The sequence below is a fragment of the Lonchura striata genome, chromosome 3 (assembly GCF_046129695.1).
Source record: "Lonchura striata isolate bLonStr1 chromosome 3, bLonStr1.mat, whole genome shotgun sequence".
NCBI classification, from domain to species: Eukaryota; Metazoa; Chordata; class Aves; order Passeriformes; family Estrildidae; genus Lonchura; species Lonchura striata.
The window spans coordinates 90,585,838-90,612,333 of NC_134605.1; the positions used below are offsets into that span (position 1 = coordinate 90,585,838).

At 39.0% G+C, this 26,496-nt stretch overlaps 1 protein-coding gene across 1 annotated transcript in view; it reads left to right on the forward strand.

The window, feature by feature from the left end:
* Positions 1–26,496, forward strand: part of GCLC (glutamate-cysteine ligase catalytic subunit) — a 36,643-nt gene that overhangs the window by 2,130 nt on the left and 8,017 nt on the right. The window contains exons 2-11 of the mRNA XM_021551289.2: positions 12,111–12,223; positions 13,021–13,203; positions 15,764–15,877; positions 16,633–16,691; positions 16,782–16,918; positions 22,557–22,631; positions 23,522–23,638; positions 24,449–24,587; positions 25,115–25,227; positions 25,900–25,992. Coding sequence (XP_021406964.1) covers positions 12,111–12,223; positions 13,021–13,203; positions 15,764–15,877; positions 16,633–16,691; positions 16,782–16,918; positions 22,557–22,631; positions 23,522–23,638; positions 24,449–24,587; positions 25,115–25,227; positions 25,900–25,992 — 1,143 coding nt within the window. The remainder of the gene's footprint in view (positions 1–12,110; positions 12,224–13,020; positions 13,204–15,763; positions 15,878–16,632; positions 16,692–16,781; positions 16,919–22,556; positions 22,632–23,521; positions 23,639–24,448; positions 24,588–25,114; positions 25,228–25,899; positions 25,993–26,496) is intronic.

The window sequence follows — 26,496 nt, forward strand, 5'->3', positions numbered from 1 at the left end:
GTTCTCTTCTACCATGCCCCAGCATGGCAAGAGGCAGGATTTTAAGAGCAGAATCATTGCAGACATGATTTTGAAAAGGAGCTGAGAGCTGTATTAGAAATGTCTGTGAACATTCAGAGAAGGTCGGGTAACCTGGTTCATTGTCTACCTCTTCATTTTAGCAAATGCTTATAAACTCAGGTGTGGCAACTTTGTTCTGCTGAGTTATGCAGTTATATATTTTGGGAGTGTGTTAATGGACCAGGTACTTGTAGCCAGTCTGCTCTTGTGCAAACAAAACTATACCTCAGTCTGTAGCTTACTTGAACTGTGCTGTAGGGCAGTAAATTTTTTTCCATTTTTGCTCTCAGATACCTAGTTGTTAGAAAGTGGCGCCACATTTATATGCAGCTTAGATTAATCAACTGACTAATTGGACAGTTTTAATAAAAAGTCTTGTTTGCACTTTGACCTTCACATCATAAAGTCATAGCCTGAGGGTGTTTAATTGTTTTAAAAACTTCTTGAAGATAGAAATCAAGAATGAAGATGGCAGCCCTCATGTAGTGCTAGAGATAAAATCAGAATAAACAAAATTACTTTTCTGTTTCTGTGACCGTGTTTAGTGAAAAATGTACCTTGTAAATTTTTTAAGGAATGTTTATGAGAAAAAACTCAACTTCTGTAGCACTTAGTGAGTTTGTCTTTCAAGGTGTATGTGTGAATACCTGAAAGGTTGTTCCTCATCCAGGTGATGCCATTGTGAAAGGAAATACTGTGTTTGCTCATGAGTGTAGATACCATCCTTTGCTTTGGTTTGTTTTCACTAGGACTTCCACTTCTCAGTGTATGTTGTAAGATTCATTTCAGATCTGTGGGGGTCCCTTGGGGTGCTTGTAACCTCCTAGCGGCATCGTTCGCTGGCGTTCCAAGGGAATGAAACTGTGGGGACTTATCATGTACTGTTTCTTGGGTGTTAGACAGAAGTGTTAAGGCTAAGTGCTAACAGAGCATGGTGGTGGCATCTGTTTTGAAGGGAGTGAGACAGACTCACAGCTTACATTGCAGGGTAGAATTCCCTAGTACTCCCATCCTCTCCTGAGTAAAGAGCTGTAAAGGTCAAAACATTGGTTCTGCTGCCTTTTGAAAAGTCAGCTCTTTTATTGCTTGTAATGTTAATAGAACTAAGAGCTGTTACCTGTTTTGGGATAATTTCTTTTATATTCAGTTTTCTGTGACTGCATGAAGCCTTTGCAATGGTAAAAAACAAAAGCCTACCAAATATGAATATAACAGAGTAAGATTTGCTCTAAAAAAAGCTTCTAAAGGTCTCCTTAAATTTGCATTTGCAGGTAAAGGTGTTCTGCCTCTTAATCATCCCTCTGCCTCTTAATCACCCTTCTACCTCATTTAAAACTGACAGTTGGCCTCCCTGTTTATGCTTGACTTCACCTGTCTGTAGAGAATACAAAACAGTGAACTGTCTCATTATCCCTCATCAAACCTCGCCTTACTATCATTAACTTAATGCTCACAAAGTTTGGGCAACAATTACATGTAGTGGTGACACTCTGTCATGCTAACAAGTACAATCTCCTTGTGTTCTCATCTTCCTCTTCCATCCAATAATCTATGCTTGACCTTGCAGAGCTGTGATCATTGTTTATTTTTTTTATTTTTGTGCAGCTGAATCAAAAATCTTTTCAGTACTGTTTCAGAGCTCCAGTACAGTTAGCAGACGCTATGTGAAACAATTAGTTTGTGCAGCTTGGCAGATACTAGCCTATTCTGCTGCTTCCCAGCTTTTATCCCAAAAAGCTCCCTTCTGTGCCAGTGTATTATTAGTCTTCTGTGCTGTTCAGTGCCTCTCGTCTGCTGATTGCATGCCTCTGACTGACTGATGTTGCTTGAATTTCCCTTTGGAGCTTAATGCGGACACTCAGATCAGGCAAGTGGAATGGCTGGCCCTTGGCAGGGCTCACCGCTGCTGTTTTGTGCTGAGCGTGCACACAAGTGTAGAGTCACAGCATTGCACACCAACCTACATATACATGTGTATTCAGATGCATGTGATATGCATATGAATACATGTTACTTACATGTTACATGTTACAAGCATATAATACTTATCTTCCGCAGTCTGTAATACTTGTTTCCACAGTCTGTGAAGACTGAGGAAGAGTTGTTTCAGCATAAGAAAATTTTAAGAAAGGTGTGCCAGAAGGAGATCTCTGAAGGAAGGGATTTAGAAAGCAAGCATGGGCAAAACATGACAGTTTTATTTTAAAGTACACGTGAATGAAGTAGGAATCTGACTTGCTCAGCCTTGTTTAGTGAAATTAGACATAATGACCCTTTTGTTGTGTATGAGTCTTGTTCCCATCAGTGTAGGAAGCTAGCACACAATACGCATCTGCACCTTTTTAAATTTTGTTTTCTTAATGGAAACTTGAAGTGAAATTTTGAGGCCTTTAAAAAGATTTGATAATGCTGTGTATGAGGCAGCGTGAAAAACGTACCACTGCACTGCTTTCAAGTTGAAGTCTTACTGAGTTAATTCTAGTTTGGTTTTGGTTCTTTGTTTTCTTTCCTTCCTTTTACCTCTTTCTCAGTCCTTTTTAAGCTTCTTTTGATCTTTCTCATGTACACTCAATTCATTCCCCTCCTTATCTTCTGGTTTTTGAATTATACTTTGTAAATAAGTTAAATGAGAACTAAAATGAACGTGTGCTAATCAGCACTTCCTCATGCAAGAAGCAAAACAGCCCTTCTCAGGAGCTACTACAGGCCAGAGGTTTCTTACCAGAATGTCCCAAAGGCATTGCTTCTGATTAGAGGATGCATGACTCTCTTGAAAGCTTCTCCTTTTTCTTAATGAAAGGCTGGGCTGTGAAAAGAGCTGTATTTCCTCTTGAGTGATTCTTTCCAGGGAGCCAGCTATTGCATTAGTGTCTTGTCACAGTTTCTAGCCTGTTTCGTTTTTGGGTGTTTCCAAGGCAGTACCAACCTGTAAGTGGTATGATTAGAGATGTTACACTACAGTCTGCAGAATTTTAGACTAGTAAAATTATTTCTGTGTATTAAGGAAATTAATTAGGGTTCAGATGTACACGGTTTGAGGCTCCAGTTTCCCTGTCATCTATTTAAAACCAGGAACAAAATCTAGGGCATTTTTAGCAATGGTGAATCTAGCTCGCCAGCTGCATAAAATAAGTACAGGTACTATCCCTAACGTTACATAGAGGAGGTTTTTATCATCTCTTTGCTAAGAAGACAACCACTGAAGCTTTGTGAGAGACAAATATACATGCATAAAGATGTTCAAAAAGAGGTAAGAATGGACCAGAACTGCTGAATGAGTAGGTTGAGAGAGCGTCATGGTGTACAGAAAGATAGTGTTCATTTCTCATTTTGCAAGAAGCTTGGCTAACCTAATGGACCAGAAGAGCATATGTCCTTTTACGATAATTACTTACTTTACAAAGCCTAGATGCTCTGTGGAACAAGATGTCACATGATAGCTTTGAAGCTGAGATAGACATTGACTTACATGGGCAACAAGAATAGACAGTTTATTGTGGTTTCTTTAAACTTTACGTGCTGCAAGATGTTTGTCCATCTAGCCAAACCACTTAGATAATTGTATAGTGAGTTGTGGGGTTTCTTTAATGTTTATCTGAAACCTTCTAACTAGCTTTTTCTTTTATATATTACAAATAAAATGGAATCACAAAAAATAGTTGTTGCATTTTCCAGAATGTCACTTAATATATGGTCTTTTAAAAAAATTCATCCAAATTGTTCTACAGATTCATCATCAGAAATATGATGATCCCACATTCTCACTTTGTACAAACTGCTTCAGTGTGCAGAAATGGCATTTTTAAAAGCTTTTCTTGGTAATCGTGTGCCTATATTAAAGCTAACGGCAGCCTGAAGTCCTTTTTTTTTTTTTTTTTGCATTCTTGTCATTTTAAGACAAATGCTTTTAGTTTCCCTGTGCCCCAGTGAAATTCCTCAAACAAAATGCATTTTTGATTTTTTAATGCAGAACTTCCCTATGATGGCCTCTGCCAAATGTGACGTGTGCAGATGCATCTCAGTGGAGCTGTCTTAATCGATGTGCTCACCCGCTGGCAGCTTGGGGGGAAGCAGCACTCGTGAATGATTTCATTATTTATCACGTCTACTTATTTACCCTTTCTCTCTGAGTTTTATTTGGCCAAAATAAAGGGACAGTGGAATATTTATTTACAAATAGACTTAGTGCTTCCTTTATATCTCTTGTATGGATACCTGCTGTTTCAAATAGTGGTGTTTTCTGGGGCTGGGTCTCAAGGTATAATGTTAGTGCATCAGCTTATGCTGCTTGACAGCCACAAGTGTGCATGTGCACAGCCTCTAAAAGGAAAACACTAATGCACAGATATGTAACTCTGAATCTTGACTCAAGCAAGACAGGTGCCCTTGAAGAGTCTTCATGTTTATTCTTTATTCCTTCCCTGGATACTTGGAGTGATTGTCATGAAACTACTTTTTCTGCCTGGTTTTCATCCTGGCATCAGGGAAAACCTGAACTAAACCCTCTAGCTCTCAAAATATGCACAATGTGCTAACTCCATGATGGCTGATAATTTTACTTCATCTCCCTCTGTTTAGCTCTTCCAGTGGCTGGGTGATAAGATGTATATGTGTATGATGTAAGGTTGTAGTGCAGCACCAGTGGCCTACCTGAGAGCTGTACTCCCAGATATACTGTGTATGTGACAGTGCAAGACTCATTGTAATTTATACTGACATGCTTTTTGAAAATTTAAATGTGTAATCGGTGATAACCAGCTTGGAAGGTTTGAGGTTTTCTGTTATGTGGGATTTTGTTTGGATTTTTATTTAGGGTTTTTTGGGGGCAGTATGGTTGGTTGGTTGGGGGTTTTTATGGCTGTTTTTAGGAGGTTTTTTTAGTCCTATTTTTCCTAAAGCATAACTGCAGATAGCTGCAGGTGGTCATAAATATTGACCCATTCCCATAGTAAACATTGATTTCCTCCTTCCCAATCTCAGATTTTAATAAGAGAAGTTTAAATTACCTACTCTATGTATATTTCTATTAACAAAATACTGTGTTCACAGTGTATTTCCTTCTGTGGGTATCAAGTGGATTGCTGTGGTTTTATCATGGGATATTTTCTATTGTAATTCCTATTTTTCCTCAGGACCTCTTCTTGCTGTGCAGATGCTTTATTTTAGTTAACAGTACGAAAAAGGGTGAGTCAGAAGGATGAGTACAAGAAAGATTTTATTGTTGACATTGCAGATTCAGTTGTTCGGGTTTTTTATTTTTTCTCTCTGATGCAGAAGGTGAATTCGAAACTTGCAGCATTTTGTTTCACAGGTGAATAAACAAAGTTGTCTTTGCTGCAGAAATCTAAAGTTAATATGATCCTAGTCTTTTTAATGATAGTAGCCTCAGGTGTTATGTAAGTACAGAAGTCAAAGATGACACTTCTTTCTGTAATGCACCACATCTTATTTCTTTAGAATCATGCAAAAGGTTATAACTTCTCAATTTTAATTTTCAATAACTCAGCTTCCTAGTTTGTGGTGTGTGCAGAAGGTTCTGTAGTCATGTTCTGTCATGCATAAAAAATCTGCAGCCCTGATGTCATGTGGGGGGGAACAGGCAAGAGTGCTTTGCTGTGGCTGGCTGAGTTAAGTGTCTTTGCATCCTCTTTGTTTTGTCTATGATAATGTATAATGTGGCATAGAAGTTGTTAATTTTTTTCATTATTGTCAATGTAATGTAAAACATCAGTTGTGTTTTGTTTCTGGGACGTGCTTTCTGTGAATTGGTTTTGTTTAAGAGCTGGCAAAAAAATAACTGGTGCTTTTTTAATTGGATTGCCACTTCCAATCTGCTTGATCAAAATTAAGCATTTTGGGAATTATATTTTAATCTTGGTTCTCCTGTTGCAGATTTTTGAAATTATTTCTGTGGCAGAGAACATCCATGGTAGTGTGCCTCATGCCAGTGCGCAGTCTGGGGGCTTGCTGGCTAGAAACAGCCTCTGTGACACTTCCAGACTTGTTTTCCTCTGAGCTTTGCTCCTAAGGGCATTAGACTTATTGCAAGATAGTAAAGCTTTCATTAAAGGTACATTACTAGATATTTATTTCTGTGGCTCCATGCTTTATCATATCAGTGCTGAGAAAATAACTGCATCAAGAAAACCCACCCTGGGTATTATGTTCTACATACATCAGAAGTATTTGTACCTACAGAAAATAATATGCTTTTTCCATCTAAGACTGAAAACTTACAGCAGAGGTTCTTTAATGAACAGTCAGATTATTAAAACTTTTTTCTCCTTTAGGCTGTCATTTAATGATAATGGTATTTGAATGATGCATTAACTGATGAATAAAGATATGGAAGAACTACTTTTTTTTCCGTAAGTGAGCTTAATAACTAGTGAAAATGGTATTTTCTACTGCATACATAAGTATATGAGGCAAACTGAATGAAAATGCTTAAATGTTGGTAGTGGCTTTTGTTAACAGTAAACAATACCCATGAGACCTCATTGGATGTTCAGGAAAAATTTTCAATTTCCCTTAAAGATCCAACCCAATTTCCCTTAAAGCCTTCCTAGCTAAGGAAGGCTCATATGAGAAGACTGCTAACAATTGTTTCATGTATGTGTGGCAATAGTTGTCCAGTGGAAGGAGAAAGAAGCTGTCATTAAGATTGTCCTTGAGAAACAGAGTGGTCTGTGAGTCACCTGTGATCAGGTTTATTTAGAATCACAGGATGGTTTATGTCGTGAGGGACCTTTGGAGATCACTTTGTCAGACTCCATGCTCTGGGAAGGACGTCTTCCATTTAACCAGGTTGCTCAAAGCCCCATCCAAACTGGCCTTGATCACTTCCAGAGAGGGGACATCCACATCTGAGATGGATGCTCAGGAGTGTGGTACAAGGCTAACGCAGGTACTGGTTTTCACATGCAGAAAGATGAAGCAATGCTTTTTTCATTGCTTTTTTCTTAAAAAAAAAGCTTCTCTTCAAATCATTCTTCTAAACTATTTCTTCTATTATATAATCTTGCCACCTTGCTTCTGAGCTTACTAAGGTCCAGACTCTATGCTTACCGGTGTTTTCATAGGCAGAAATACCTCATTGCACATACTTTGAAAGTTAAAATACTTTTTAACATTTAACACTGCAGCAGAGGTTTGCTCCCATCTATTGGATAGGTTTTGCTCCCTGCATAGTTAGCATGATGGTGTTAAATTGAGTGTGCAAGGGCAGGTTGTTATATTGGGAAGCAGACCACTGCCAAGGCAAGTATTTGGATGATGATATGTTGCTGTCCCTGTGTTAGAAAGATAAATTACTTGTCAGTAGAATTACTGTGTTAAGGTTTAGGGCTTAACACGCTTCAGTGGTCTTAGGTCTAGGGGGAGACCTTAGCACAGCTTGGGGAGAAGGATGTACTACTGATAGTGGGTGCAAAGGACACAGAATTTACAGGCCACAAGAACATTTGGCAAAATTCCCAAGACAGGTAATAAACTAACAAAGCCAACTCAGCAACTGTGTGGAGATCAGTTAAAGCTGGGTAAAAGGTAATTCCAACAGGGAGAGATTCTCACCACCATGGTCTGCTGACTCAAGAAACCCACCAACTCGAGAGAAGTACTGAGCATGCAGACTAATTGGCATGAGAAGCAAGAGAATCATTTAACCAACAGAAGGTAGAATTAACAAGAGAACTATGTAACTTGTAGTCAGTGAACTGTGATTTCTTTGCTAAAATGTATAAATGGTAGAAAGCTTTGATGATAGGGGAGCTGGCAACCTTTTGTGGGTTATCACCTAGCTCTTTGCTTTGCACAAATTAGAATAACGATATATTCAGCCTTAAGTTGAAACATGGGTGTTTCCAATTAGACATTAGAAAAAAAATTCACCATTAGGGTGGTCAGACAGGTTACTCAGGGAGGTGATAAAGTCACCATCCCTAGAGATGTTAAAGAGGTATCTAGGTCTTGCTTGGTTACATGATTTAGTGATTTAGGGCTTACAGTGGCCATGTTGGGTTGACAGTTGGACTTGCTGATCCTTCTGGTCTCTTCTAACTTTGAAGATTCTGTGATTAAATAGAGCTGCTTCATCTTGGTGTGTGCATTGGCACTGCACACTGGGCAACAAGCACACATTTGGGACAACACTGTGGCATAGGTGACAACTTTGGTCCTCTGTGTTCCTTAGAATTACTGCTAACGTGTTGTTTTTGATGTGCCTTCATTTTAAGAAGCATTGCTTATGTAGAAATAATATGTGTAATTATGGTCAAACAATTCAGGCATTCAAACAATTTCAGACATGCTTTCCCATTCCCAGAGAGCTGTCATCTTTCATTTTGCCTCCAGACAAGCCCAGCACAATTGTTTGACTTAATGAATGGAGGGAGAGTGATTGTGGTTCTCCGCAGTTGAGAGGCTTCAAGGTCTCTTGTACTTGCAGAGGCAATATAAAAGAATTTTCAAAAGCCTGAAATTTTCTTGGTAGCCAGCTGTGAGAAAAGGTCATAGTGAGTCAAGTAGCACTATTCTGGGTGCTAGCAAGCTGATGGAGCATAGTGCTTCTTGAGAAGATTCAGCAATGGAGTGGAGCAGAGCTGGCGTTGAAGTGCTCTGTAGATGCAGTTACATTGCAAGTCAGTAATTAAGAAGAAGGAAGCCTCTAAAGAACAGTTTTTCCTTGTATTGGCTCATAAGTAGTTCTGATACTCTTAAGTATTTGCTTTAACAAGATTGTATTTGCTTTTTTAATGCATTTAACTATGAACAATAATTTGTTTTAGGCTTGCTCTGTGTTGGAACAGGGTGGGGGGTTGGACTTTCAGCTTTCACTTTGCAACCTTGCTGGCCAAATTGTTGTTCCTTTGCCTGGTAAGGTACCACAGAACTTCTGTGAGCCAGGCAGAGCAGGGGTAGTCAGAGAGATTCATCCACTGAGGTTGCACAGAGCATTGTCTGTCTGCAGGGAGGAGCTGGGATGCCACATCTTGTTCTCAGCAGCCTTGCAGCAGAAGAATGAGAGCACTGACTGGAAACTTGGGTCCAAAGTGGCCATGACAGGGTACATTGTCCTCACTGCTCTAAGTAAGGCTGATGGTCAGCTGCCTCCATCAGTAGTTTGAGCTGACATGTATTTTGATTCTTGCTAAGGAGCCTAGTTAAAATTACAGAGAAAAGTGAACTCTAAAGAGCTCAGAAAAATAATAAATTATGGATCTTGGGTGAAGCCCCTCATATTTGGCTTTTGAACTGGAATCTCTGCCATGCATGCTGGTTCTCTCAGCGTGGCTGCATTTCTCTGAACTTTGTTGTGGATTAAAAAGATGGGAGAAGTCTGTGAATGATGTCCTGAAGTTGAATGCAAAAAATGTATGAACTTAGAATTTGTTTCTTTCTTTGTAGCCTGTAGGCTAAATCTTTTGATGAGCTAAATTACATTCTTTAAGGATGCCCATTCAGTCAGTCCCTCTGTTTTCAAGATACTCTGTGGGTTACTTGGAACTGTTGGCAGCCATCTGAAGGTTTTATTTTCTTATTAAAATTAATGGCAGGTCATCTGTGTGTTAAGACAGCTTTGATGATTTAGTCAATGTTTCTGGAGGCAAAAGTAATAGTTATTTCTAAAGCTAGATGCATAGATGCAACATATGCACTACTGTACTTGAAATATGAAACACTGATTTTTTTGTGTTTGCCTTCTTGACTTAGTGTTTCTTTACACTTAAAATTTCTTCCTTTTTTTTAAACTTTCAATTTGGTTTATACAGAAACAGTGTTCTCCCCACCAGCTCATTACATCTATATTTGGAGAGAGATTTCTAGGACAGGAAGCTAATCACAGGAGCATACTCACATATTGTGGACAGATGTTCAACTTTGGGTCTCTTGACAGCAGCTGCAGTTCCTGTGCTCTCCCCTCTGCTACCCACTCCCACAAACAATTTGGAGGGAGATCAGGCATGTGGCAAGCTTGATGCTCTTTCTGTGTCCATCTGGATGAGTCAGACCTGTGGACTCGCATACCCCCTCTAGATTAGGCCAGCTCCTAGTGAGAACGATACTTTTATAAAGTAGGAGATGATGTTGAATATGGTAGGAAACTGGAAGTCCCTTTTTATTTCCAATATTCAAGATCAAGTGACACTGGAGAGACTGGTGCTGGGCAATAATTAAATCAGTGCTCAACTGTGTTCTGGTTGACTATAATCTGTAGTTTTTTCAAGTAGATTATTGTAGCATAATGCACAAAATTGACAAAATATACCGTGCAAGAAAGTGTAATCTGCACAGAAACTAGAAATCTTCTTTTTTTTTTTTTTTTTTTTTTTTTTTTTTTTTTTTTTTTGTTGTTTCTCTAGCAGATGAAAATTTGATCTTGGGAAAGATACAGCAAGTGTGTATAATTGCTGGATGAGTACCTCCAGATTTTGTCTTTGATCAGATTCCATAGAATTACAAACACTCTTGGATAATACTGCTTGTGATTTAATCACAAATCCCAACCAAGGATTATATTTTTTGTGACAGTAGTAAGCAATATGTTTTCCACAGACACTGAAGCAAACAAAGAACACGAAGACTATAAATCTACTTAGTGCTGTAAAACATGGCACAAGTTCCCTGTCTTTTGGCAAGCTGCTCTCCTCTCTTCACCAGACTTCTGTACAATATACAAATTGCCATGAGTTGGTATGCTGCAACTTTAACATGAGCATCTTGCGTGAATCTGAGCTCCTGGGACTGGAGCAGTCACGTTTGTTAAATACAGGGGGATGTGGCTCTAGACAGTGTTGGAAAATGAAACTGAGGAGCACAGTGCACCTCTGACAGTTTTTGCTGTGAAATTTAAATCTGAATTTTTAACTCTTAAGTTGATGTTTGAATTAGATGATTTTTGGAAGTCTTGGAGGCAGTGATTCGCTAGCCTCCAACAAAAGACACAGCTGGTCCAGCTGGGGCTTGAAAGCCCTGAAAGCATTGCCAGTACCCTGGTAATACATTTCCATGTGTGATTTCTGTTTTTACATGGTAGGCAACACATCACTACTGGGGGCTGGTTTGTCTTTTGCACTTCCCAGAACATTACCAAGCATCCTCTGACCTAGAGGTATTAGCAAATAGAGTGTATCCAGAAGTATTGAAGGGGGCTGCAAGGTCCAGGCAGCTGTTAGGTTGCCATGCTGGGTAGCATTGTAAAAGTCTTTACAGGAGCTTTGACAGCAAGTGTGCATGGAGATCAGGAAGTTTGAGAAGGACGTGTTCCAGGTTTGGCTGCTTTCAAATAATGTCTATTAGGGGAACATATTCTGTAGTGCTGGGATGCAGCAGTGCTGTCAGGAGTGGCCTTTTGGATCTAGTGTGGGTTGCAGCTTGGAGCAGGGACAAGGGGAGAGAGCTCTGGGGATATGGTACGCTGCTGGGCAGGAGGAGAAGAAAATGTAGCAGCAAAGCTGAATCAAGTGGGGGTGATAACTGCTGTTCTATGCCAAGAGCTGGGGTGTCATAAGGACAGGACTGATGCTGTCACCAACAGCTGTGGGCTTTTTGTGGTGTAAATGAGACACTGTGCTAGTCTTTAATAGCTCCAACAAGTGATGGGTGTAAGTGGATGTCTTGTAGAATAACTTTGGGGGTTTTTTTTGTTTGTTTGGGGCCTTTTTTGTCAGCAGCAGAGACTGTAACTGATGGGATGACAGTGAAATGTTTGTGGATTGCATGTAGCTTACATGGGATTTTAATTCTTTCTTGTCTAGAAATAATGTGGAGGCAAGTACAAATTCAAGGTTTTTTTTTGTCAAGTGTCTCCAATTAGAAATGGAGGGAAAGAAATTTCAAGCAATTTCAAGTCTTTATTCAAGATGAAATAAGCCTGCAGCCATCTTTGCCAGTATCGCTTACTGCATTCGTAGTTAGTAATGTTTTTGAACCTTCGTAAAGTTCAATGTGACATATCTTTTTTCTCCACTTGATGCTTAAATTTGCATGCCAGTGTGTTTGTGCATGAAAAAACCTTACTGTTTATTTGTTTTGTTTTTATTATTTACAAGGTGGAATATATGTTGGTAAAATTTGACCATGAGAATAAGAAAGTGCGTTTGTTACTCTGTGGTGAAGAAGTTCTTCAAACACTGCAAGACAAGGGGGAGAAGGTAAACCCCAAGTGAGTAGCTGTTTCCTTTTTTTCTTTTTTTTTTAATCCTCCTGTTATGATACTGTGTAAATTTTGTTAACTTGGCTTAACATTCAAGTCTGCTATTGGTAAAACTGTAAACCACAGATACTGATAATTTTCAGATAAATCTGGGGCTCAGGAAGTGAAAGATTTTGAGCACACTTGCAGGCAGTCCATGCACTTTTTGCTTTGAAATAAAGGAGGATGTAATGGTGTGCCCACAGAAGTTGCAGTTTGGGTTCTTGTTTTGTCTTGCTCTGATTTTGTGTCTGTGTGTATGCAGTAATCCATGTCCCATAAAGTACATGTGCATGTGAACTTGTTCCTGTATCTCTTGACTGCAGGAGCAAGTGAGGGCTGTATAGGGGAAGCCTGTTGTCTGTAGGAGCACTCTCTCATTTCTGGAAGAACTAGAACTGTAGGTGTAAGAATGGCAGGGAAGGTTTTTCGTATCCTCTCCTGTGGAAAAGAAGCAGTGACCTGTTTTTCTGGTTCTGGTTAAAAACCCCAAGAAACAGCTTGAGACAGGTGTTAAGGGTGACTGCAGTTTGGTGTAGGCAAATCCTGCTTATTGTAGTACACAGCAACGCTATTACTGCCAAATTGCACTTTGCTTTCGTTTCACCAGTTCCTGATGATGAGGTACATTGGCAGGTACATTGTGTCCCTCTGTCAAATATTAGGAGTTTTTCTTGCAAGTGGTATTAATTTCCGAAATTCTCACAAATAATTAATCTTTTTTTAAATTGCAGAAATACTTAAGTGTGCCTCTTCTTTCATTATAGCCACCCAACACTCTGGAGACCAGAATATGGAAGTTACATGATTGAAGGAACTCCTGGACAACCATATGGGGGAACCATGTCTGAATTCAACACTGTGCAAGACAACATGAGGAAAAGACGGCAAGAGGCTGCTTCTGTACTCAAAGAAAATGAGGCTGTTTGCACAGTGACATCATTTCCAAGGTGAGATGGTTGTTCAAGTGTAATGCCATGTTTCCTGTTCTCCTTATTGCATATAGCAAAACTGCTCAGTGAAATAGAGAAGAATATTACTTGATTAAAGTACTTCGGCTTTATGTTCAAGTCATGTTTCCTAAAATTCTTATTGCAATGAGACAAGCAAATAAGCATATTTTACATTTTTAGGTTGCTTCTAACCTGTGATGATTTTGTATTGGGAGAGAATCCTGAATATTTGTGACACAAAGCATTAAGTCTAGAGTAGTCTACTACCTTGAGTTGATACAGAAAATCATATAAAAAAGGTTTCTCTTTACCTGTTTTGCAGACTATGTTCTTTATAAGTACCAGTTTTGCAAAACATGGCTAACCAGATCTATCTTTAATACTACTTGTTCACTAAAGTACATGCAGGCTTCTGGTAGTTTAGGGCACCCAGACTTAGTACTTCTATTATACAATACTCTATTTACTGAATGTAGAAAGGAGAGCGTCTCTCCTAATAATACCCTTACAAAGGATAGATTTCATCATTTTTATTGTTGTAAAGGAGTTCTTGAAGAAATTAAATTTAGGATGAACTTCATTATCTAGGAGAAACTGCATTTTGGCATTCCTTTGAAATATAATTCCAGGCAGAGATGTATTACATTCATTCTAACTAGCCTGATCAGTGAAGTGAATGAAGATAGTTATGCTTATAATGGTATAAAAATTGCTCTGCAGTAGAAGAGAAACAGCTGGCCTTACTGGCTAGTTTCTTGTGTAATATAGAATGCAATAGCCCAAAATTCTTGCTGAGAGGAGGAACAATATAAAACATGCCTTAGCAGCAGTGGTGCCAAAATATCTGCATAATGCCCTATGAATGCTGTTTTAAGAACACTCTTTGACAAAATTCACTTTGACTTTATTAGAGCTATACTAGATGTAATAAGAGTTTATTTAAAGTCCAGTGGTTAAGTAGTTGTCAGGGTATTAGAGAACTGCATTTTCTTCCCCTGCAGCCTTACAGGTACATTATGTCATTTAATAAGTTTTACATGCAAATGTTTTGGAGCTGGTGTTGCAGGGAATAAAGGGAGAGGAGTTGTTAATCCCTTTGTAGATACAGGTAAATACTTTTTACATCACTGTAGGAGCAGTACATTGGACTTCAGTGAAAGCCAGTAAGTAATAAAATGTAGTTTGTTTATGACTTACGAGTCGTTCCAAACATACTTTCATCCCTTAGAGATTGCTCTCCCTAGGCTAGCCTAATTTAGTTTATTATTTCTGCCTTTTGCTATCTTCCCATTCAACTCCTTGTTGGTTTGACTGGAGTGTTGCTAACATGTGTTTCTGAGGTTTCATGGGGTTGAAGTTTTTTACCACATGGTCTGTACAATAACATGTACGTATGCCTGTGTGCATCTGGGCATGTACACATGTATACAATAAAATCTATTCATTTGAAAAGACAAAAAAACTTGTTAGAGTGCTGACAGAAGAAAGGTAAAGAAGTAAGCTTATACAAATTAAAATAATTCATTTAAAAATGAACTATTTGAAAATGCTTAGATATTAAACATTTATAACTTAGATACTAAATAAGTGTCCCTGGTTCCTAAATTTGTGAGCCATCACTGCTGGGCCAGAAAGTTGTTTTATTTCCTGAGGACTGGAGGGGTGCAGTTTACAATGTAGCACTTAGGTAAGTGATTAAGCTGGCTTTACAAGTTGTAGGACAACTTACTTAGAAAACCAGGAAGAAGAAACAATATTGAACATAAATAGTATTTTCAGAAGGGTGTTTCCTGATATTTTGAGTAGTTCATAATTTTATCAGCTACTTTTTTTAACTATCCAAATACTAGAGCCTTTCAACACAATTGTTGCCCTTTTTACTGTGCAATATGAAGAAACTAATCTGCCACTTTACCTCAATGTTGTCAAATATTCCTTTGTCTCAGCTGTACTGAGAGCTTATTCTCGTTTCAGGTGACTCTGGATCTTAAAATGCAGTTTCCCAAAGGGGAGGCGTGTATTCTGATTAGCTTGCATATCTCTCAGCATTTTATACCTAATAGCTGCAATTGTTCTTTGCTTGTGACATTCGTCTCATAGGGATTTTCAGAGTTTTAGAAGTGTTACAAGACTTAGGATATGTGTACCACTTGAAACTACTTCTAATTCTTACAGAGCTGGTTAAGTATACATTTTTAAAGGGATAGATTGTTAAGACTAGGGCTGCATAAATTACTTTGCCAATCAACTTGTATCCTCAAGATAAACTTTGAAGCATAGAATGCAGCTGCATGTCAGTATTAATAACAAAAACTAACACACTAAAATGTGTGTGTACCCCAGGCAGTATTGAAGTTTCCTGCTTCACCCACTGAAAATGTCCATGTTTGCTGTCTAAGGACTAGTGGGGTTTCTTTAAAAAAAAGGCTGTATTAACCACTGTGGAAGGTGGTTTTTGGCTGGCTGTCTACTAGAATGCTAATCTCTGATCATCTGACCATTCTAAAATCACAGTCTGTTTTCATTACAGCTTGGATCTCATTGTTGTTTTACACAGGTTAGGCTGTCCTGGGTTTACACTGCCGGATTATATGCCAACACCAGTAGAAGGAGGGGCTTCAAAATCCCTCTTTTTTCCAGATGAAGCCATCAATAAACATCCTAGATTTAGGTAAGAATATTTGGGAAATTTGAGAAGTCAAATATTTTGTCTCTACCTAAATTATAGACAGATCTGCAAATTCTGTGCATTACTGGAATAGAGAGCACTGTAGCTGGTTGCTGCAGATATCAGAAGGACTTGGACAGAAGTGGTTGTGATGACATGCATTTTCTTTTCAAAGTGTCTTAAGAAAATTAATTGTTAAGTTGAAGGAACTTTATATAATAGTTCAGACTATTATCGGGCAAAAAGTGTTGATTCTACTACTGCAAAATTGTTTCCAGTTTGAAGCCCTGTGCCTAAATGCTTCCATCATGGTTAATCCAGCTCTCCCTTAGGCATGTCACAGTGACATCTCTGTACCCAGTAGCTTGCCCTAGTTACTCTGAGATGGATGATGTACTGTCACTGTAAATCACTGTAAAGTGAGACTTTATGCTTAGTTTTTAAACAGAATGATTTTCATTGGCTACTTTTTAACTTGGCCTTGTATTCTTCAGGTCTATAGCCTTTTAATTCTGACTGTTTTGTTAGTACAGTACTGTGAAGTCCATAAAATGCACTTTACTGAAGAAAAATTCAGTGTTGCATCTTTTACAGGCTATCTTAAAACTAGGAAAAGAAGCACCCTGAAGGAGAGTGCTTAGAATAAATAGAAAGTTGACATTCTGAAACCCTAAAAATTGTTGAGAAAGTAGCTGCAAAAATATTTGCATAAAGAGAAAATTTCATATAATTCAAAAAACTTTTTTTTTTTGTTATAGTACACTGACCAGAAACATTCGACACCGAAGAGGAGAGAAGGTTGTGATAAATGTACCAAGTGAGTAAATTCAGTCTTATCTTTGTTCTTTTTCAGAATTATTGTTTAGTCTCATGCTCTGATTACTGAGTGCCTGTATTTTCCACACAGTATTTAAAGATAAGAACACACCATCACCTTTCATGGAAACATTTCCTAATGACGATGGAGAAGCAGCAAAGGCAGCTAAGCCAGACTACATATATATGGATGCTATGGGTTTTGGAATGGGAAACTGCTGTCTCCAGGTAAAGTGCATCTGCTTTCAAGGTGTTACTACACATTGTCTTCTCTAAACACTTCCCTTTTTAAGACTTGTCTTGTGTCTACTTTCTTCAACTGATGCATTGTATACATCAGTGTGGCAAAAGGGAAGATAAAAGACCAAGTGGTATGTCTAGTATTCTAGTCTTAAAATCCAAGTATGCTGGGGTTTTGTAGCCAGGTTTTGCTAGCAGAGGGGCTGCAGCAGTGGCTGCTGTGAGAAGGTGCTTCTCCAATGAGAAGGAAGCTTCTCCCATGTCCAACAGAGCCGATGCCAGCTGGCTCCAGGACACACCCACCATTGGCCAAGGCTGAGCCCACCAGTGACAGTGGTAGTACCTCTGAGGTACCTACAATAAGAAGGAGGGAGAAAATTGTGCAATGACACTGCAGGTGACGATAGGAATGAGAATATGTAAGAGGAATAGCTCTGCAGGCACCAAGGTCCGTGAAGAAGTAGAGGGAGGAGATGTTCAAGGTGACAGAGCTGAGATTCACCTGGAGCCTGCAGTGAAGATCATGGTACGGCAGGAGCTTGGCTTTGGAGCAGAAATCTACCTGCAGCCTCTGGAGGACCCCACAGCAAAACAGGTGGATGCATGAAGGAGGCAGAACCTGTCACCCCATGGATAACCCATGCTGGAGCACTCAGTTCCTGAAAGACTGAACCCTGTGGAAAGGACCCATGCTGGAGCAGTTAAGTGTAGCCCATGAGAAGGGTGTTTAAACCCAGACAGCAAATAAGTACCATGCCATTGCTCCCTCACACACACACACCTTGCCCCTGGTGGGATGAGGGGGCAAATGAGAAAAAGGTGACTTGTAGGTTGAGATAAAAACCGCTTTGTAATTTAAATAAAATAAAAATAATAACAATGGTAATGAAAATAAGGGGTGGTTAATAAAACTCAAGAAGAATGCAGCGCTCAGCAGAACAGTTGCTCACAACCTGCTGACAAATGCTCAGCATGTCCCCAAGCAGCAATTGGTCCCTCGTAGCCAACTCCCCCAGTGTATGTACCAAGCATGATGCCATATGGTACGGGATATGATATCCCTTTGGCCAATTCAGGTCCCAGCTGTGCTCCCTCCTGGCTTCTTGTGCAGCTGCTCACTGGCAAAGCATGGGAAACTGAGAAGTCCTTAATTTAGAATAAGCCCTGCTCAGCAAGAACAAAAACATCAGTGTGTTATCAACGTTATTCCCATACGGAGTCTAAAACACAGAACTGTACCCAGACACTAGGAACAAAAGTAATTATCCCACCTGATGCCAGGGTAAAGACTCATGTTGGAGCAGTGAACATGTTCATTGGAGGACTGTCCCAGGCAACGGACCCACACTGAGTCAAGAGTGTGAGGAATCCTCCCCCTAAGGGGAAGCAGCAGCAGAGACAATGTGAGGTGAACTGACCACAGCCCTCATGCCTCATTCTCTTGCACTGCTGGGAGGGGAGGAAATAGAGAATTTGGGAATAAAGTGAATTTTAAGATTTAGTTTTTATTTCTCATTGTTCTACTCTGATTTGACTTGTAATAAATTCAGTTAATTTCCCCAAGTTAGGCCTGTTTTGCCTGTGACAGTAACTGGTGAGTGATATCCACCACACCAAGTTGGGTCAGTGTTGCTCTGCTGGAGGGTAGGAAGGCTCTGCAGAGGGACCTGGACAGTCTGGATCAATGGAATGAGGCCAATTCTATGTGGTTCAGTAAGACAAAATGCTGGGCCCTGTACTTTGGCTACCACAAACCCATGCAGAGCTGCAAGTTGGGGACAGAGTGGCTGGAAAGCTGCCTGGTGGAAGAGGAGCTGGGGGTGCTGGTTGAGATCCTACTGATCACGAGTCAGTGTGTGCCCAGTGTATCAGTGATAGAATGGCCAGCAGGACCAGGGCAGGGATTGTCCCCCTGTACTCAGCACTGCTGAGGCCACAGCTCCAGTGCTGAGTCCAGTTCTGGGCCCCTCACTGTGAGAAAGACACTGAGGGGCTGGAGTGAGTCCAGGGGAGGGTGATGGAGCTGGGGAAGGTCTGGAGCACAGCTCCTGTGAGGAGCAGCTGAGGGAGCTGGGGGTGTTAAGCCTGGAGAAAAGGAGGCTCAGGGGAGACCTTATCACTATCTACAAGTGCCTGAAAGGAGGCTATAGCCAGGCTGGGGTCGGCCTCTTCTCTCAGGCAACTGGCACCAGGACAAGAGGAAATGGCTTCAAGCTGCACCTAGGGAGGTTCAGATTGGACATCAGGAAGAAATTCTTCACAGAAGGGGTGATTAGATATTGGAATGGGCTGCCCAGGGAGGTGGTGGAATCACTGTACCTGGAGGTGTTTAAGGGAACATTGGATGTGCCCTCAGTGCCATTGTCTAGTTGACAAGGTGGTGTTCAGTCATAGGCTGGACTCAGTGATCTCAGAGGTCTTTTCCAATCTAATTGATTGATTCAGTGTTGTCTCCCTGGCCTTACCTTGATCCTTAAGCCTTCTGTTGCATTTACTCTGCCCTGTCCAGCAAAAGAAGGGAGTGATTAAATGGCTTTGCTGGATATCTGGTATTCAGCCGGGGTCAATCCAATACACCAGGTTTATTTGCTTGATTTATGGTTTTCTTTCTGGTAATATTCAAAAATAATTAGATGACTTGCTGAGAGAGTTTCTTGAACTGGCCAAACCACATTTGCTCAGGCACCTGCTCCTGAAACTCCAGCACTTCTTGGGTGTGAAAGGTCATCTTCCACTCTGGTCATCTTTTAGGCATGACCAAAGGACAATGCAGAGTTGGAAATGGAGCAGTCTTGTAGGAATAAGAGAGGTTTTTTAGTTACTCATTTTGGGTGTTTTCCTTCTTCTGCACCCTTAGAACAGCAAAAGCAGGGAGAGGCAAGAGGCTGTGGGAATATTTTTAAAACTAAGTAGCTTTCTGTTTTTGTATAATTTTATTTCATTTACAAACATCATGAACTCTTGTATATAGTTTCTCATTCTTAAATATTTTTAGCTATCTGCCTAAGGAGTTGTCTTCTCACTGCTTGTTACCACAAACCTACCAAATCCATGTGGGTAGTTGTCTTCTCTGACCATGTGCTGGAAGATATTTTTTATTCTGTTTTCTCTAATTTGAACATTACCACTTTTTATGGTTTTTAGTAATTTGCTTGAGATTTCTGTCTCACAGTATCTTTCATTTAAATCCAGGTACTGAATATTAAGAGTGCTTTAATTCTTTCATTTTCTGTTTGCTTTAAATGTTTCTCTGATGCTGGGCATTAAGGCCTTAGGAGATCATGGTGTATTTGACTGATAAAATGTGCCTGTTCCCACCACACACAGTCTTGGAAGCAGAGCTAGGCAGAGGTAGTGTTCACTCTCCAAATCTCCTTAAAAGAGATTAAAGGCTCTTCTTTCATAGCAGGGACAGAAAACATCGTAAAAAACATTTTCTTTGAGCTTGAGAAACTACAAAAGCTGTATAAATAAAAGTTCTTGACAGGTGCGGCATATGGTTTCTTGTCACTAGGGCAAATTAGGGTGAATCTGATGAGATAGTAAAGTGTACATAAAACTGTGGGGTTTTACAAGGTGTTAGTTTGCCGTGGTTTGTTTTATGCCATCTCTCTTATTTAAGACCAATAAAAGAAATCCAGCCTTATTCACTCATTGTATGAACTTTAAAAACATTATTGAATTCCTTTTTAAAGGAGTACTATTTTACTATTGCATACTGCTATATTTTATTTTTACATTCTGGTAATAAGTGGCCAAATTCAAATTTGGTAGTCCTGGTATCATCAAAGGGAGAATGAAAATAAAGTTGGCAGCTGCTTCTGTATCAAATGATAATTCCTGATGACTGACTAGAAGAAAACATTGTTCACCTATTTTTGTAAGGTAGTTTGTAGTATGTATACTTCCTTTCTTGTTTAAGGGGTGGTCTTGTTGGTTTGGTTTTTGTTCTTTTTTTGTACTGCATGCCAAGCTACAACTTGGTTTGTTACATTTCCAGAGGTAAAAATAATGTCCTGATGAGCTTGGGCTGGGATGGCCTGCACTGGCAGTGCATGTAGCCCTTCTGGAGAAGACAGCCATGCCCTTTTCCTCTCTAATGGGACATTTGCCTAGAAACCATGTTGAATCTCAGATTTGATGTAGTTTGGAATAAACATAAAAGGAAAGGGGAGACAAATACCACTGTCTGGGGTAAGAGTGTAGGTGTCCTGTCAACCCAACCCCACTTCAAGGCTGGCTTCCTAGTGCTAAATGTCCAAAATTAATGATGAGAAATCATACTTAGCTGCTTTTCTGCAAGATAATTACTTAATCTTGTCTTTTAACTACCTGGGTTTTTGTTTGTTTGCTTGATTTTTTTCTGAAAAAAACAAAACAAGCCACTTGGAGGCTAGAAACAGAAGGAGCATTTTCTCCACAGCACACTGTTTTATAATTTGGGATGTTTTAATGAATATTGGATGAAAATTTAAAAATACAAACACAAACAAATCCTATATTTCCCCTATACCACCATCATTAACACCCCCCAGTAAATCCATCTCTGAGGCACCAGGAGTTTTGGAAGAATTTGTTGGTTGGGGTTTTTTTTTAAAGTCTCACTTGAGGTGTAGTTTGGTTTAGTAGCAAGCTGAGAAGAAAACTTAGATTTGTGGGACATTCTAATTACTATCCTTGGAAGAAGAAAGCCTGTGTACAACTGGAATTCTTCAGGACAGCAAGCAGAGGTGTTGGTTTAGAGCTGAAGCCTCTTGTATAATGTTATGATAGTGGTACAGGCATATGTTCTTACCTAAGTTTTCTTCTGATCTGTGAATACATAAACTGCTATGACAAAGAGAATTTTGAGACTGATCACTCTGTGCAGTTTTTAATTTCATAAAGTGTTGGTTTACAAAGTCTAGAGGGTAAGATCAACTTTTAGAAATGTGTCTTTTGTTTGATGCTGCTCTTGAGTAAATTTCACAAAAATATTATAAAGGAGTTACCTATTCCAGTGGCCTATCTGTGGTATGGCTTCCAAAATATTAATGCCTTCTGCCAATATTTCTTTTTTATTTCTTTGCTGGGTTCTAGCCTCTAGTACAGAAAAAGCTGGCCTTTTTTTTTAATGAAAGTTGCAGTAGACACACAAATAATCTTTTTTTCCCCACAGTTTCGCAGGATCAAAGGCACCTTGAAATGTTCTTTAAAACAGGATTAGCGTCACATAAAACAAATGTTAAATCTACAATAGAGTCTGACTGTTGTTCTAAGTAAGTAGGTTCCTGGCTTACATCCTTAAGGTGCATTACTCACCCATGTGTATTCTAAATGTTAACTCAGTTTTCTTTTATTCTGGCAAGTGTTTGTATATTCAGCCTCACTATAGAAGCATTATGGACTGAAATCTTTTAATGAACATGGAAATGGCCTGGAAAGAAGCTTGTAATATAAATGCTACTGATAGGTGGGACAGAAATGTGTCCAATATTTAATGGGGAAACCCACACAAAACCAAACAATAAATCCTAAATTTTTTAGGCTATAAATAATTTTATTATATGCTTGATTTTAAATCTAGGAAGACTGTTCTTGTTGTATGATGATAGAAATTTGATAGCAACTCTACATCTTCCAACAGGTAACATTTCAGGCTTGCAGCATTTCTGAAGCAAGGTATCTCTATGATCAGCTAGCTACGATTTGTCCCATTGTGGTAAGTAATGGACATCTGTCAGATGAGCTTTTCCTTAGTGACAAAAACCACTATATATTAAAAAATAATACCCAAATTGCAAGCTCACAAATTGGGTACTCTGTGAGAAGACTATTTCTAGGTTGCCACGTGAGTCATGTTAACTATTTAATGTGCAAGTGACACTACAAACAGATAATATCTGTTCTTTCTTGGTCCTTTTGTCTATTTCTTCCCCTCTATTCTCACTCCCACATATGTGACACTCTTGTTGAATAGTTTTAGAAATAGATTTTGGCAGATTTCATGAAAGCAAGGCAAGCTGGCTCCTTAAAACAATTTTAAATTTTTCAACTGGTGTTGAAAACCCTCTGGTGCTACAGAGGATTTCAGCTTAAGTTGTTTATATCTGTCCCTTTTATAAGCATGTTGTCATAAACAGCTGTTTATAACAGGAGTTATGAAAATAAAATATCTGTCTGGTCTGAATGATGACTAGATCCTGCCTTGACTAAGGTATGTTCCAGCTGTGTTACTAATGTGCTTGGCCAAACAAAAATAAACAAAATTAAATGATTGCCAGGTGAACTTTGGAAGTGAGCAAGCAGAATACTTGCTGATGTGTCTCAAAAGTGCTTCTGCCAGTGTCATTTTTGTGTTCCTTAAATGCTGATCTGTAGAGGTGAAACATGTGGAGAGTGTCAGAAGCCACTTCATGAATGCTAACCCTTGACCCAGGCGTTTTTCAGAGGCAGCAGTTGAGATATTTCTGGTTATATGGGCTTTGTATGTTCATTATAAACTGAAATATATATACTTCAGCTCCTTCTGGATCCCTTTCCAGTGGGGCTGTATTTTGCTTTTGGTTCCTTGGCCTGTCCTTTTTTTGATATCAGGCTGTTTCATTTTAGATGGCGTTGAGTGCTGCGTCTCCGTTCTACAGAGGCTACGTATCTGACATTGACTGTCGCTGGGGTGTGATCTCTGCTTCCGTGGATGATCGAACGCGCGAGGAGCGGGGGCTAGAGGTAGGTCATGGTACATAGGAGGTGTCTGGGGTTGCTTGGGCAAAAAAGTTTAATCTCCTTTAATATGAGATTCTGCTTGTGCTCATCAGAATCCCTAATGAGGGAATGTGATGGTCTTTGTAGTAAATACAGGAGAGCTGGTGTAAACACTCGCCTTGGTTGGTCAGTTTGTGTTAACAAATACATATTTTTAATTAGGTATGGAATCCCAGTCTTCCACAGCTGGCTGAAAAAGGCCCCAGTGATGAAACTTGAGCTTGAGCTCAAAAGGCAAAAATTGCACTAGATTAAATAGTGGGTGCTGCTGAGTCATATAAACTAGAACTAAATCAAGAGAGCCAGATATCAGAACCTGTAGAGTTTCTCTAAGCAGGAATTTCCATTCAATGCACTTACAAAATTACATAAATAAATTTTAAAATGTACTTGAAATATTTCTTTAACTACCTATTTTAAGGGTATCTCTAATGCTGTGCACATAGTGAAACTGTTGGTAAATGTTTAATGCTTTCCAGGTGCTTGGGGTAATGGCGTATTACATCAGGAAAACATTTCTACATCTAGGGAATTCTACTAGATGTATGGTGACTGTTTTTTTGCTCAGATTTATATGTCTGCAAACAAAATAGTCACAATTCCAGAATCACTTTATATTGAGCCTATTTAAGACTCGTGCTTTTAATAATATTAATTGAGGTTGTAGGTTTTTTTAAATAGGTTAGTAATTCTCAACATAAGTGTCATTAGTGAGCAAAACTTAGGTAACATTGTTAACAAGCTGTTAAAATATTGTATTCTTAAATTATATAGCCACTGAAGAACAACCATTATAGAATCAGTAAATCCAGATATGATTCCATAGACAGTTATCTATCTGAATGTGGTGAGAAATACAATGACATTGATTTGACAATAGACAAAGATATCTACGAGCACCTAATAAAGGAAGGTAAGTGTTTGCTTCCTTATGAGCAGGTTAAGAATTATGTTTGCAGTGTGTGGGGATATTTTATGGTTTTTGTTGTTGTTTGTTACAAACATTGTGCAGCCCTCAGAGTGACTCCTAGTCAGGAAGTATCTGTGCAGAGTGGTCTTGAGAGTTTTTTAAAAAGGATTCACTTTTAATTGAAACTGTCCCTAATGCATTAAACTGAGTTTCTCAAGCTGGAATTAATGTTTCATTTTTATGGAGAGAGCCAAACTGCTTTAGGAAACATGGCACAGAATGCATCAGAAAACAGGAAGAATGGCACCCACACCAATACTCACCTGCCACTTCCAAACAAGAACCTGTTTGGTTTTGGGGTTTTTGCTCTTTTTAATAATTTCCTTCCTTCCTGAAGTCATCACTTTAACAGGATGTGGTGGGCTGAGGTAGCACTGCAGTGTTAGATGTTTTCAGTCTGTAAAAAAACCTAATTTCCTAGTGCCTGTTTTGATATGTATGAATTGTTTGTTTGAATTTTCATTTTGTAGGTATTGACCACCTTTTGGCACAGCATATTGCACACTTGTTCATTCGAGACCCATTGACTTTGTTTGAGGAGAAAATACATCTAGATGATGCAAATGAATCCGACCATTTTGAGGTTACGTCTAATTTAGAGGAATTTAATAAATATATCTATAATTGCTTATCTTTATAATATTACTTAATTGGAGGATGGCTTTATTAGCTAAGAATTTTTTCATTAATTTTTAACTTCAGGTAATGTTTTAGCATATGACTTTGGAGTTGTAAGCACATTAATTTATTCATTTTATCTTTTATTTAGAAGGTGATGGCTTATACTTTAAACCAAATAAAATATGAAGAACCTAAATTATAGCTATATATATAAATGCTAAGGGGAACTGTCAATTTTTAAGACTTCTTTAAACCTGGTTTGTATTTTATTTATGTAGAAATCTCTCTTTTACAGCTTTATGAGGTAATAGCTGTGGTAGTATTAGGCCGTTTTTGTTCAGGATGTGTTGGCCCCTCATGAAAAGTCAGTTGCATGCCAGTCCCTTAGTGTCTTGTACATAATACTCAACCAAAAGTTGAATAAGCATGAGAAAGTGCAACATATTTGCTCCTAGGTTGGGTAGTTGTACTGTGAGATTTAGGAAATTACAGCACTTACTTTGGAACCTTCTCTAACCTGCTACACTGTTCCACAGAAAACACTAGGACTCTAGTTATCTGCTTATTTTTCTTCAGTTATATTATAGAATGATGTGTATCTTGATTGTGACGGATTATTTCATGTGCTTTGCAGAATATTCAGTCTACAAACTGGCAGACAATGAGGTTTAAGCCACCACCTCCAAATTCAGATATTGGATGGAGAGTGGAATTCAGACCTATGGAGGTAACAAAGACATCAGTATGTACAAGAGCACATTTCCTTTTAAGTGGAAAAGTACCAGGCATTCTGCCATCCAGTATCAAACTCCTGTTACTTGTGCTGTATTTTCTCCCCTTTGATTTGCTAGATGCAAGTGAAGTGGACAGCAGTATTTAATCAGGCATGGACTGTGGGAATGTAACTGACAGGAGAATCCACTGCAGTACATCAATGCATGCTAATGGATTTGGGGTGATGGGGAAAGGAATTAGGCTGGTATTAAAGCAGCAATAAACAAAGCCCCATTTAGCTTCTAGAGACTGTATTTCTCTAGTACATTTCCTGGTACTGAACAATTCCGCTGTCACAGTTTTGTTTTTTTCACAAGTGCTTTTACTCTGTAGTTGTCTGTTTCAAAGCTCTGAATTCAATCCTTTTAGAGTGGAAATTTAAAAGCTACTATATTTCTGTAATTAGAGATCCTGAAGGTGCAGGTTATTAGTCTTTAGAAGCACAAGTGTGCTCTGC